The sequence below is a fragment of the Rhinopithecus bieti genome, unplaced genomic scaffold (genome assembly GCF_001698545.2).
Source record: "Rhinopithecus bieti isolate Rb0 unplaced genomic scaffold, ASM169854v2 scaffold_74621, whole genome shotgun sequence".
Lineage (NCBI taxonomy): Eukaryota > Metazoa > Chordata > Mammalia > Primates > Cercopithecidae > Rhinopithecus > Rhinopithecus bieti.
In genome coordinates, this window is record NW_016827731.1 from 131,343 (window position 1) to 144,448 (window position 13,106).

At 45.2% G+C, this 13,106-nt stretch overlaps 1 protein-coding gene across 3 annotated transcripts in view; it reads left to right on the forward strand.

The window, feature by feature from the left end:
• HNF1B (HNF1 homeobox B) overlaps nt 1-13,106 on the forward strand; it is a 61,603-nt gene that overhangs the window by 29,598 nt on the left and 18,899 nt on the right. For all 3 annotated transcript variants that reach the window (XM_017864110.1, XM_017864107.1, XM_017864108.1), the window contains exons 5-6: nt 5,831-5,991; nt 11,471-11,603. In XM_017864110.1, coding sequence (XP_017719599.1) covers nt 5,831-5,991; nt 11,471-11,603 — 294 coding nt within the window. The remainder of the gene's footprint in view (nt 1-5,830; nt 5,992-11,470; nt 11,604-13,106) is intronic.

A 13,106-nucleotide genomic window follows, 5' to 3' on the forward strand; every position in this document is an offset into this window, starting at 1 on the left:
AACCCTTGAGGCCGGGCGCGGTGGCTCATGCCTGCAATCCCAGCACTTTGGGAGACTGAGGTGGGTGGATCACTTGAGGTCAAGAGTTTGAGACCAGCCTGGCCAACACGGTGAAACCCTGTCTCTACCAAAAATACAAAAATTTAGCTGAGCATGGTGGTGGGCACCTGTAGTCCCAGCTACTTAGAAGGCTGAGGCAGGAGAATCATTTGAGCCCAGGAGGTGAAGGTTGCCGTGAGCTGAGATTATGCCACTGTACTCCAGATTAGGTGACAGAATGAGATTCTGTCTCTGAAATAAAATTTTTAAAAAGCACAACACTTGAAAACTTCCTCAGCGACACATTTTTTGCTTTGAGATGGAGTCTTGCTCTGGTCACCCAGGCTGGAGTGCAGTGGCGCGATAGCTCACTGCAACTTCCGCCTCCCAGGTTCAAGCAATTTTCCTGCCTTAACTTCCTGAGTAGCTGGGATTACACCACTATGCCCAGCTAATGCACATACCACCATGCCCAGCTAAATTTTGTATTTTTAGTAGAGATAGGGTTTCACCACGTTGGCCAGGCTGGTCTCGAACTCCTGACCTTAAGTGATCCACCCACCTCGGCCTCCCAAAGTGCTGGGATTACAGGCGTGAGCCACCGTGCCTGGCCAACACATTTTTAAAAGATAAGAATCCAATAAAAAGATTATCAGAGTTTTATACCCGTTAAATAGTTAAGAAATATATAAATGCTGTACAACAATAAATATGGCAAGTTTGCTTAGGGAAGTGGGCATCAGAAGGGCTGTGGGTTGTGTGTTACTGTGAATCAGTGGAGAAAGGGTTAAGTGAAATGGGAAGGAAAAGATGTGACTCCATATTGCATGGATGTGTCTCACCAGCGCACACAGTGGACTGAGGTGTTTGGAGGATGTTTGAGGTGTGCATATGTACACACAGGAGCATTGTTAGTATTCTCCTATGTGGTTCCATTCGGCTGGATGCAGCTTTCTGAATTCACTAAGTGTTTTGCAAATGTGAAATTGACATTATACTCAAATTATCCCCTAATATGTCAATAGAATTGGAACAGATTTACACTTTCACTACAATAAATACAGAACTGACTGTATTTTCTCCTTCTGCTAGATGTGATGCTCTTTGTCTGGGGCATGGGTGCTCAAAGCTGCTGGGGTTTCGTTCCTTCGGTCAATAAATATTCACAGTACCAGGCAGTCTGCTAGGCTGTGAGGATGTGACAAGTAAAAACTCATCTCTTTCTTTAAGAGGCAGAGAAAAGTAAACATATCATCAGCATGCATGCAGGGTGACTGACTCCTGCCGTAAGCCTCTGTCTAGTGCATGTAAAATACAAAGGATGGAGTGGCCATCTCCCAGGATGAATCAAGAAGACCTTCACAAGGGGGCAACATGTGACATGAGATGCTTTCCAGGCAGAGGGAACAGCAAAGGTGCAGAGGCAGGAGATGGTCAGGCCATTTGAGAAATGCGTTAAGGTTGTGGTGAGAGATAGTGCAAATAAAACAGATGAATCACGAAGGCCCAGTTCTGCCAGTCTCAGGTGTTGGGGCTTTTCTGGAAAGCAGTGAGGAGCCATCAGGCATTTCCAAGCAGGGCAGAGGCATGGTGTGACTTTGTTTTAGAAAGAAATCCCAGGCTGCATCAGTGTGAAAGGCAACTTGGAGATGGTGCTCGCACAGGAAGGCAGGGCAAGGATGCTGGCTTCTTGGAACCATGCACCTCTGCCGTGCCTTTGGCACTTCTCACCAGTCTTTCGGATAGAAACCAAATGATCTGCGTCTGTCCCATATGCTGTTGGGAATCCAGGAATAACTCAATACCCATGATGCTCATGCCTAGGAACAGGGGAAAGTAGACGATCTACTCACCAGGGCCTCAGGGTTGTCTCAACTCCACCTTGGATGGCTTTTGCTGCTTGACACACTTGCTGTGGTTTGCAGAGCCAACACTGGGGACGGGGCCAATTAGTGGCTTGAGCTAGGAAGTAAGTGGAAGGCGAATGGCTACCATCTGCCATTGTCATTTCTCCTGTGGGTCCTCTGTGGCTATTAACCTGGCATCTTTGGTTAATGAATATTAAACCAGAGCCCTTGTCATATGTTCACTTTAAGAACTTGCATTGGTGAAGGAAGAAGGGAAGATGCCATTCCATTTCTTAATGCTCCCTAGCACAGTGCCTGGCACATGGTAGGTGCTCAATAAAGTGGCATGACCTCAGCCTTCCTAAAAATATCTTTTAAAACAAAGACAGTCCCAAAGTAGGAGGAATTGACGTGTTTTCAGCAACTGTTACATGCCCAGCATGGTCTGGGTACTTGGACATCCATTAACTCATTCCGTTCTCTTCGCAATGACCTGACGGATGGGTATTGTTAACAATAAGGAACTGAAGCTCAGGGGGGTTAAGTAACTTTCCAAGGTCACACAGGTCTTACAGGGTAGAGCCAAGATTTAAACCCAGGTCACCTGGCTCCAGAGCCTACACACTTTGCACTTATTTTTGTTCTCACTTCAAGTGCTCTTCTGAGTTTTTGAAATACAGGAGGACTGGCCTCTCCTTCCTCTAACAAGAGCACCTATTTTGGTGTATACCTTGTGATGCACCCCACCCCTCCCCCCATAAGATGGCTGGCTGATTACAGCCACCCTCTCAGGGGCCAGTGATTGCCACATTCTTGGTGAGAGGAGCATCGTGGGAACAGCTGCAGGTGGATCTGGAGCTGATGAGCAGCCTTGTGCCTGGCTCCCATCATACTGCTGTGACAATGGCCCCCTCCCCACGGTGGGCAGTCCTCTGGCTTATAGACAAGGAAGCTGGTGCTCACCCAAGAAATTGACAGCAGAGCTGAGATTAAAACAGGGATCCCCCAATTCCCAGCCAGACCTCTATCACTTAACCAGAGGCTTTTAAAGGAATGTTCAGAGGTCTAGGCTCATCTGTCTTTTAACAGAGCAGCTCCATCGTTATATTTCTTATATTAAAGTTTTGTTGGGGAGAAAACAAAGTGTGAAAACCACAACAGCCTTGGAATATGCTGCCTAGACTCTAACAAATGGCCCTTGAGTCTCTCCTGACATGCTCCCTTGTAAAGAAGCCTTTTGTTTCCTGCGGAAATCCTTGGTTAATTATTTTTAAATAAATAATTGCGTAGCCTTTGGTAGGGGAGAAGCCTCCCTGTGACCCATATTTGATCATCAGAGGGCTGGCCCTTTTCCGTCAGCCAAATTAAATAGGCTAAATCCAGAGACTGTTTGACTTGAGACTGAATCGATGATGGGGACAGGCTGGGAGGTGAAAACACACCTGACTCCCAGCGTTATCACCACTCTCTCAGGAGCAGAGCCTCTCGGGGAGGTAAATAGCTGGTTAGGGAGTCAGAGAAAGCAGGAGGAAAACAGGGTGAAGTCCAGTTCCTCCAAAAGAACAGAGCAAGAGGGCAGCGGCCAGACCTCCCTCCTAAGTTGCTTCCAGGGCAAAGCATCAGTGGGTCTGCCAGGGTAGGATTCTTTGGAAACTCTTCTCTACGGAAGATAATTCCATTCAGTGTTTAGAATCTGTCCTAAGCCATCCGGAATTCTGGGACCTTAAGGCAAATATCTTGGGGTCCATTCCTATACCAGCTTCCTCCCCATAGCATCCCCACCCATAGTTGCCATTTATATGGCATTTTGCAAGAAACCGTATAGATGTTACCTCTAATCCAAAAAGAGCCCCGTTGAGGATGCATTCTCTCCGTTTTTCTAGAGGAAACAAAGGCACAGAGAGGGAAAGTAATTTTCCCATGATCACAGATCTATTAAGAGCAGCGTCAGAATTTGAACCCGAGTTGGTTTAGCTGCAGAGTCCATAGTCTTCCCACTGCCCCTCCTTGATAGAAATTCTTCCTTTTATTTATTTGAAATCTGCCTTCCTCTTTTCCATTGGACCTAGCTCTGCCTTCAGAGCTCATAACGTTCAAATCTCTTTCTTCTTATCTGTGACAACACTTTGAACTGTTGGCAGCATCCTGCTGGGAACTGGGTGGCAAATGTGAGTGAAGAAAGAAGGCCTCATTTAATCCAATGGGATGGCATCGATGGCAAACAGGAGACGTGGGGGCTGCAAATAGATGCACAGGAGGACAGGGTACTGGGCACGGGCTGTTGACTTGGGGAGCTGGACGCTCTTCCTCCTTTTAACTTCATGATTTCTGTTCTTCCTCAAAAATGTAGTGCCTTAAACCAATACACCAATTCCAGCGCCATCTCACTGTCACCACCACCCCCACTAGCAGCTCCTTGATTCAAAGAATGGGGAAAATGGCCAATAGAAAAGCTCAGAGAGCAAGCATCAAGCCACTACATACTCAGACAAGTTGCTCTTGAAGGCTAGAACCCAGCTTTAGCATTTGTTTTCTTTTTTTCCCCAGCCCTCTTAAGCTCTAGGTCATATCAGCCTTGGGTAATGTCCTTAGGAAGATCCAAGGAAAACTGGCTTGGGGCTCATCTAGTCTCATCTTGGTAAGCTTCATCTTAGTGAATTAGAGGCAGATTATGACACTGATTATGACAGTGTGCCTGGCCCCTGGGGGAACTTTGTAGCCTCCTCTGGAAGGTGGGGCTCTAACTAAGGCAGGGGGTGAGTGGATGAAAGAGAACCAACAGAATCAGTATACAGGGATGGTTCATCTTGGGAAACTGGGCAAAGGAAGACGTGCAGCCAAAGAGTTGGTCCACTTCTCCAGATGATTCCATGCCTAGAGTATTTGGTCTCTGCAGGACAGGGTCCTCCAAACCTTTTTGTCAAATCCAAAGCAAAAAACAAGAACACTGTCTTTCTAAGCACTGAACTTAGGGTGAGATGTCCCATGTAACCCCAACCTTGTCCTTGACTGTTTCATGGGCACATCAAGCAGGACTTCCATCTGCAAACTGGACCCAGGTTCTTGGCGTTCTTTTGGCTTCCTTCAGTTGCCTGATCTCTGTCCAGTACTTTTCTTTCCTGAGAGCAGACCTCCATTTTGGTTCCCGAGCAAGAGGGAGGGTCAGAGCAGTGAGGCTGTAAACATGTTTGGTTCTACCCTTCCCTTGCAGAGCAAACTCCAGTGGTTTACTAAGCATCCACATCTGCCTGTGTGTGCTGTCTGCCCCACCTCCCGGCAGACGCACCTTTCCCTGTGCCCTGGAAGGCAGCCAAATGGGACCCCACCAAAGGAATGTGAGTTCTACAGCCTAGCCCCTAGATGCAGCTTCATCCCTGTCCTGCTCTGCCTGTGTCCGTGCCCCTGACCTCTTGGGCCTGGCCACAAAGGTGATACACAGAGACCAACGCCTAAGCTATGGCTCTTTCAAGGGTCACTGGACAAGGGCTTCTTCTTTGTCACATGGGTCCACTTATTCTTTGCAGCGCCACAAGAGATGCCAGGGAAACAAACATTTCTAGAAGGTGTTTTAAAGAATAAAAGAAATACTCCAGCCAGTAAGAGTATCCTAAAAGAACTTTGCGGAAGCAATAACAAACAGAATCCATCCAGTCATTCATTTATTCATCAGAAGTTTACTGAGTGGCTAGTCAGTGCCAAGGCACTGGGGATACATCAGTGAACAAAACAAAAGAGATAAAAATGCCCTGCCCTCATGGAGCTTATATTCTAGAATTAAATAAAGAACATGCCATATTTACCCTGGAGAAAAACAGCCGATATTTCTTGTGGGTGGACAGGGGAGGAGAAGGCAACTTTATTTTCTGAAAACAGGGGGTGCCGAGTCATTGTTCCAGGGCCCTGGTGGCACTAATGTTCCCTATTGGGTTTGTGTTGTTTTGCAGGAGTGCGCTACAGCCAGCAGGGAAACAATGAGGTCACTTCCTCCTCAACAATCAGTCACCATGGCAACAGCGCCATGGTGACCAGCCAGTCGGTTTTACAGCAAGTCTCCCCAGCCAGCCTGGACCCAGGCCACAATCTCCTCTCACCTGATGGTAAAATGGTGAGTACACCTGGGCCATTGTAGCTCTGGAGCTGATAAGATAAGAGGCAAAACAAACACAACTTCTCACAAGGCCTGCCTCAAAACAATGAACCATTGTAGCCCCGCAGGGGAAAATGAGGGCTGTCCGGAGTTGGAAAGGAGAGGTAGTGCTGGTGACCTAGCCTTCGGCGGGTAGAAGAGGTGTTCGGTTTGAACCCAGCCAATAAATCTGACAGAGTTCTGCTCTCATTTTATTGATTGAATGCCTCATAAAGGAGCAAGCCCGGTGGGACACTGTTTGTTTCAGGGCTTGCCAATGACATTTGTGTTGATAAAATGTTCATTCATCCCTCCCCCAAGGCCTCCAAAGCCAATTTTTTAACTTAAAGAGCACCTCACTTTGACACAAGCCCCCTCTTCCTCCTTACCATCCCCTTGGTACTCACAAGGAGAGTCATTAGCAAGTCAGGATGTAGTGGATAGGAGGCGATGGGGAGAAGCTTCTTGAACTGGAACGGCCAAAGACATGGGATGCCATGACAGTGAAGATCACAGTACAAATGGTAGATGCGCTGGGGTGTCGCTTAGGGAGGGAGAAACACCAGCTTTGAAGTTACAATTGCCCAGGTTCAAATCTCAGCTCCAGCTCTTAATAACTGTGCAGCCTGAACAGGTTACTCGATTACTTATGATCTCTTTTCCTCATCTATAAAATAGGGGTGGTACCAGTAGGCTCGGCAGGGGCATGAGCGTGATAACATATGAGAAATACTCTGCAGTGTTTGCCATGGGAAATAGTCAATCAACTGCAGTATTGTTGTTGTTGTCGTGTTAATGTCAATATCATTCTCATTAAATGAAGTTTTCTATGTCTGTAACCACAGCCCCACATCCAGATGCAAGTTCAGCACACTTGGTGAAGAATGGATAATTTGAATTTGAATTTTCTACATCAAATTAGATTCTAGGCCAGGTGCAGTGGCTCACACCTGTAATTCCAGCACTTGGGGAGGCTGAGGCAGGTGGATCACTTGAGGCCAGAAAGTTTGAGACCAGCCTGGACAACATGGTGAAACGTCATCTCTAAAAAAAAAAAAATACAAAAATTAGCCGGGCGTGGTGGCATGCACCTGTAATCCCAGCTACTCAGGAGGCTGAGGTGGGAAGCTCACTTGAGCCTGGGAGGCAGAGGTTGCAGTGAGCCGAGTTCACGCCACTGCACTCCAGCCTGGGCAACAGAGTGTGACTCGGGTGTCTCAAAAAACAATAATTAATAATAATAATAAAATTAATAAAACTAGGTTCTAATTAGGATTAGGTTCTGATCCTGTAGCAACACAAGTGCAGGAGAGTGGCTTATGGGAGAACAGGAACATTGCAACACGGCAAGGGTACAGAATGAAAAGCTCTATTCTTTGGGTCATGCTCTGTTTTTCAGGGGAGGGAGGAGCCGCAGGTTCCTGACTTTCATGCTGAAGGTGGAGCTACACACATTCCCAGAGTCGGGGCCAGGATGGGTGAGGGCAACAGGGTGCAGAGGCCATTTTAGATCTTGACGTGTGTGCTGTGTAGGCAACACAGAAACGGTGGGTCACAGGTGACTGAGTCCCTGGCTCCCTGGAGGAAAAACAAAGTGTGGTTTCTGAGGGGAACACTGACCCGGCCAATTCTGGTTTCAGAGGACCTGAGCTGCTCGCCCTGGTCGTGGTCTCTGAAAACAAAAATGAAAGGGCACTCCTAGGGGAGGCATTTTGCAGCCCCCTTCTCCTACTCCCACCTATCCCTTAAGAAAGATTCTTCTCCATATGAAGAATCACTTGTGTCAGTTACCTGTGAGAGGCACAGACAAGTCTTTCTGTCTTCTCAAGAGTGTCCCGAACAAGTTATGGTTAAGGATTACCCAGGCTTCAATGGAGAAGGGGGCCTTATGGAAGAGGTCTTGACTTCTCAGTGTGGAAAAACCTTCCAGGTCTCAGCTCTTATTGCTTGAAGGTCCTTGGGGTTTCCTGTTGAGCTCTGCCACTCCTTTTAAGAGGCAGGCTGCCTCACCCAGGCCAGGGCCGCTCTAAATGCAGCCTGCGGACACGCTTTTTGCTTCCTGTTCTGTTCGGCAGTGCTTTAACTGGGCAGTGTGTTACTGGATTGATGATTGACCAAGACTGTACACCTCAACGTTAGCAAACACCTGGAAGCTTGTTCGCAGGGACTGGCTTTTCTCTTGTCTCCAAACACCCTAGTGCATGCGCTGTGTCACTATCATCAGAGGCCCAAATTCAAGAGTTTGTTTTCTTGTTAATATAATAACATGTCCATCATGGATCTTGGTCCACCAAGGTAAGAGTGGAGTATGGCTAAAAAGGAATGCAGGCAAGGGAACCAGTATGTGCAAGCCTTGGCTTGGTCATTCACCAGCAGTAGGGTGGACAAATTGCTTAACCTCAGTTTCTTCATCTGTAAAATGGGGGATAATGATACCTACGTCATAGGGTTGGTGTGAAGATTGCTTGCAGCTCTGTTGTTCTTTGGGTCAGCCCTGTTCTAGGAATGACAGTCTCTGCATGCTGACTTTCAGTAGGACATGCCTTGAAATCTTTCCCCAAGGACTGGTTTTGGAAATAAAGTCAATCCATTTGAACTCTCTGTTGTACTGCCTGCCCCTACCCAACCCCATGCCCAAATGTCATGCGTTGACAAAAAACTGGCCAGGTTTAGGGTTATAGTCTGTGCATGTCAAACCTTTAAAAAAAAAAAAAAAAAGAAGGAAAGAAGGAAAGAAAAAAGAAAAGCACATACTGGATACTTTCACAGTATCAAGCAGTATGTCCTGATGGTGAAAAGCTCAGGCAGGCCGTGGTGGCAGATAGCCTGCTTTCAACCCCAATTCTACCACTTGGGCACACTTCTTAACTTCTCTAAATTTCAGTATCCTTATCTATGAAATAGGGATAGTAATACCAACATTATAGACTATAGGTATGTAAAGAACCTAGCATAGTGAACACACCGTAAGTGACAGCATTAATATAATTCAGGTTCTCCAAATTATCATGTAAGGATCACCACTGATAGCCTTAGCAGTGCCCTAGCTTCCATCAGTCCAGGAGCTAAATAGAAAGTAATGGTTGTAGCTGGGCACAGTGGTTCACACGTGTAATTCCACTACTTTGGGAGGTGAGGAAAGATAATTGCTTGAGCCCAGGAGTTCACGACCAGCTTGGGTCACACAGCAAGACCCTGTCTCTACAAAAAATTAAAAAATTAGCCAAGCATGGTGGTGCATGCCTGTTGTCCCAGTTACTCCAGAGGTTGAGGTGACAAGATCGCTTAATTCCATGAGTTCGAAGCTGCAGTGAGCTGTGATCGTGCCACTGCACTCCAGCCTTGGTGACAGAGTAAGACCCTGTCTCAAAAAAAAAAAAAAAAAAAAAATTAAAAAATAATAGTTGCATTTTAGAATGGGAAGTAACTTGATCAAGGTTGCCCAAATTTAGTATGTGGATAAGATTTAAGCTCCAGCAAAACTGGATTTTAACTCTGGCTTTTTCACTTATGAGTCAAGTGACACAGAAATAGTCTCAACTCTTGTAAAGATCAGTTTCTTGATCTGCAGTATAGGGACTGATAGTAATAATGCCTGCCCTACTTGTGCCATTATCTATTAAGGACAATCAGTGAAAGCACTTTACAAATCCTAAAGCCACACACATTTAAATTATCTTTATCACCGCTTCCACATTTCTCTTATACCATTAACCAAATGCTGAAATGGCAGAGAAATTACTGTCACCTGGTTGACTTTCTCCAAAGGAACTACATTACCCAAGAGATTCAGTCTGAAGGCAGGTTACGGACTTTTTTATTTTTTTAAAATGACTCTGACATTTTGAAAACAAGTCCAGCAAACAGGCTGGTTCTCTCTTGTTTGATGTGGTCAGAATTCCTTCTTGGTCATGTGACCCCCTAACTCATTTCTTGATGCTTGTTTTAAATACACAAACAAACCTGTTTGGTTTTTTCTTTCTTTCTTTTTCAAATTAACCTTGGACGCTGTGGGGTTGACCAGAAGGGCAGGGTGGGAGATACCATCTTACCTGGGTGCTGGTGTGCGACCTATAGTCTGAAGAGCTCTGGGAAGTGAAAGATGGAAGAAGGAGAGTTGAGTTACTGAGACATCTGGTGTATCCTAACCCTAGAGCACCTTTCATTGTTCCTGATGCTCTCAAGCATGCCTGGGTTCAGAATAAGAGGGGCCAGTCCTTTCTTAATAATAACTTTAAAAATTATTTTGAGGCTGGGCACAGTGGCTCCCGCCTGTAATCCCAGCACTTTGGGAGGCCGAGGTGGGCACATAACCTGAGGTCAGGAGTTCAAGACCAGCCTGGCCAACATAGTGAAATCCCGTCTCTACTAAAAATACGAAAATTAGCCAGGTGTGGTGGTGGGTGCCTGTAGTTCCAGCCACTCGGGAGGCTGAGGCAGGAGAGTTGCTTGAACCCAGGAGGCGGAGATTGCAGTGAGCCGAGATCACACCACTGCACTCCAGCCTGGGCGACAGAGCTGGACTCCACCTCAAAAAAAGAAAAAAATTATTTTGAAACTATAAGTAGTAAACTGATTTATCATGGAAAAAGTGTAGGTGTGTATAAAACTGATGGTGCCCTTATAATTACAACTAGAGTTAACGGGAGAACATTGGAAACATTTCTGATAACATCAGAAACAAGCACATCTGTTACAGCTGTTATTGTTTAATACTGTAAGTTCTAAGCAATGCAATAGGACATGTAGACATATCCATACTAGCAAGGAAAAGACTCTGTTACCATCAGTTGCTTGTATTACAATTACATACTTGGAAAAAAATCAATGAGGAAAAGACACTAGTAAGTTTCAATGAAGTGGTCATGTATAAAGTAAATACACAAAAATCAGTAGCTTTCTCATACTAATCTGTCATTAAAATATAATGGCGATTACAATATAGGATCCTTGACCAAAAAAGAAAGAAAAAATGTTGTAATGTGTACTGGAGATGTAGAAAAAGTAGAGAAACCTTATAATGGCTAATCTCCCTCAACCCTTAGTAATTTCTGAAGTTGGCTAGTAACTCAGACAGTCAACTACAAATGCACCATGAGGGCAGGGATCATTGTCTGTTTTACTTACTGCTCTATCCCCAGCACCTAGAATAGTGTCTGTCCCACAGTAGACACTTAATAATTGTGTTTTTTTCTTTTTTTGTGGAGATGGGATTTCACCATGTTGCCCAGGCTGGTCTTGAACTCCTGAGCTCAGCCAGTCCTCCTGCCTTGGCCTCCCAAAATGCTGGGATTACAGGCGTGAACCACCGCGCCCAGCCAATAATTGTTATTGAGTGAATGAAGGAATGAATTTGAGAACTAGCCATGCCAAGGAATCGCTAAGTCACATCATGTTAGAAACTGCTCTTTGTGGTCCAAGACCACCCATGTTTCTCTTGTTTTTTTCTCTCCATCAGATCTCAGTCTCGGGAGGAGGTTTGCCCCCAGTCAGCACCTTGACGAATATCCACAGCCTCTCCCACCATAACCCCCAGCAATCTCAAAACCTCATCATGACACCCCTCTCTGGAGTCATGGCAATTGCACAAAGTAAGTTCTATTCTTGGTCAGAAAACTTGGGAGCAGGGATAAGAAGAATGGGAAGCAAATTAGTGCGGTGAAAAATAACTGTAGGTCTCCTTCAAACTCACCCACGCTTGTAGATTTGGTTTAACTTCTTTAGTTTCTCATCGGTCTCCTTAAATCCAATATTTGGATTGTTTAGCCTAAAACAAGAGAAAATTATGGAATGGATTTGTATCCCGGTCACAGTTTAGCAACCGTGCATCCTGGGCCAAATCATTGAACCTTTAGGAGATTCAATGTCCTCATCTATAAAATAGGTTGTTGAAGTGATCAAATGACAGTGAATATGAACATGCTTGTAAATCTCTAAAGCATGAATATATATAACATGGTATCTTACACTTTGTCTTGAGTTCATTCCGTCACTAAGTAGGTGGTAGATTTTTGAGGAGGTTCTTTATGTTTGGTCATGATGAAGTAACAATGACAGATTTCCTTCTAAATGGGGAATTTTGTGTGGTATATGAAATCTCCTTGGCCAGCAGTGAAAATACACCAAAGGAGGACCCAGAAGGAAACTGCCATTGTATCTGAGAGCTTTGAAAACTTTAAGGAGAAATAGGTTGCTTTGGGACATCGCACACCTGAAGACACAGAGATGGATCAGGTCCCTCCAGCTCCAGGAGGCTCATATTCAACAGCAAGCCTGTGCCCTCCCATACACAGGCCATCTCGAGGCATGAGAAGGCTGAAGGGAACTGTGGTTTCGGATGTCTCTTTGAGAGTTTTAATGTTGATGAGTATTCAGCATATTTTCAGCTTCACCATGACAGCTCAGGCCAAGTCATTGTTTCTCAAAACCATCCTTGTGACCCTTGGATGTATTACTGGATGTCTTGGGAGAGATGTAAGGGTAGCACATTGGTCATCTTTCTTTCAACCTTGTATCGCTCCATTGTCCTCTTGACCTTCCTTGTGTCTAGGGCCCATGTTGGCCATCTCTTTGTTTCTGCCTTTTTCTTCCTTCCCTCTTCTCTCCCTAAATCAGCTCTAGCTAGGGTCGGAACTTGGATTCTCACTTCTGAAGAGAATGACTTACGCATCCTTTGAAGTCAGAACAGGGCTAGGCCCATTGGAGCACACAAATTTATTGAATATGTGTGGCTCTAACTCTATCCTTAGCTGCTTGGAAATTGACACACAGTGCATTTATTTTGGCAGAAGGAAAATGGGTCTGGGGAAGCATTTGGAGAACTCATAATATAAATGATCATTTTAAATGTACTGCCTTTTGACTGGGCCCTCTGGTATATGGAATATGGTAATTATACTAACATCAGAGTTTGGAATGAGATAAGACACCTAAAACCAGCTTGTTTGCCATTTAGAAGATTTGATTAAAAGACCCAGGGAGAAGATATTCCACTTATTTCTGCAACCAAAATAATAAACAAACTGTCCCACTTAACTTATTTCTTCCATTCTAAGCTTTCACTGCCATATGGTTTATATATATATATATATATA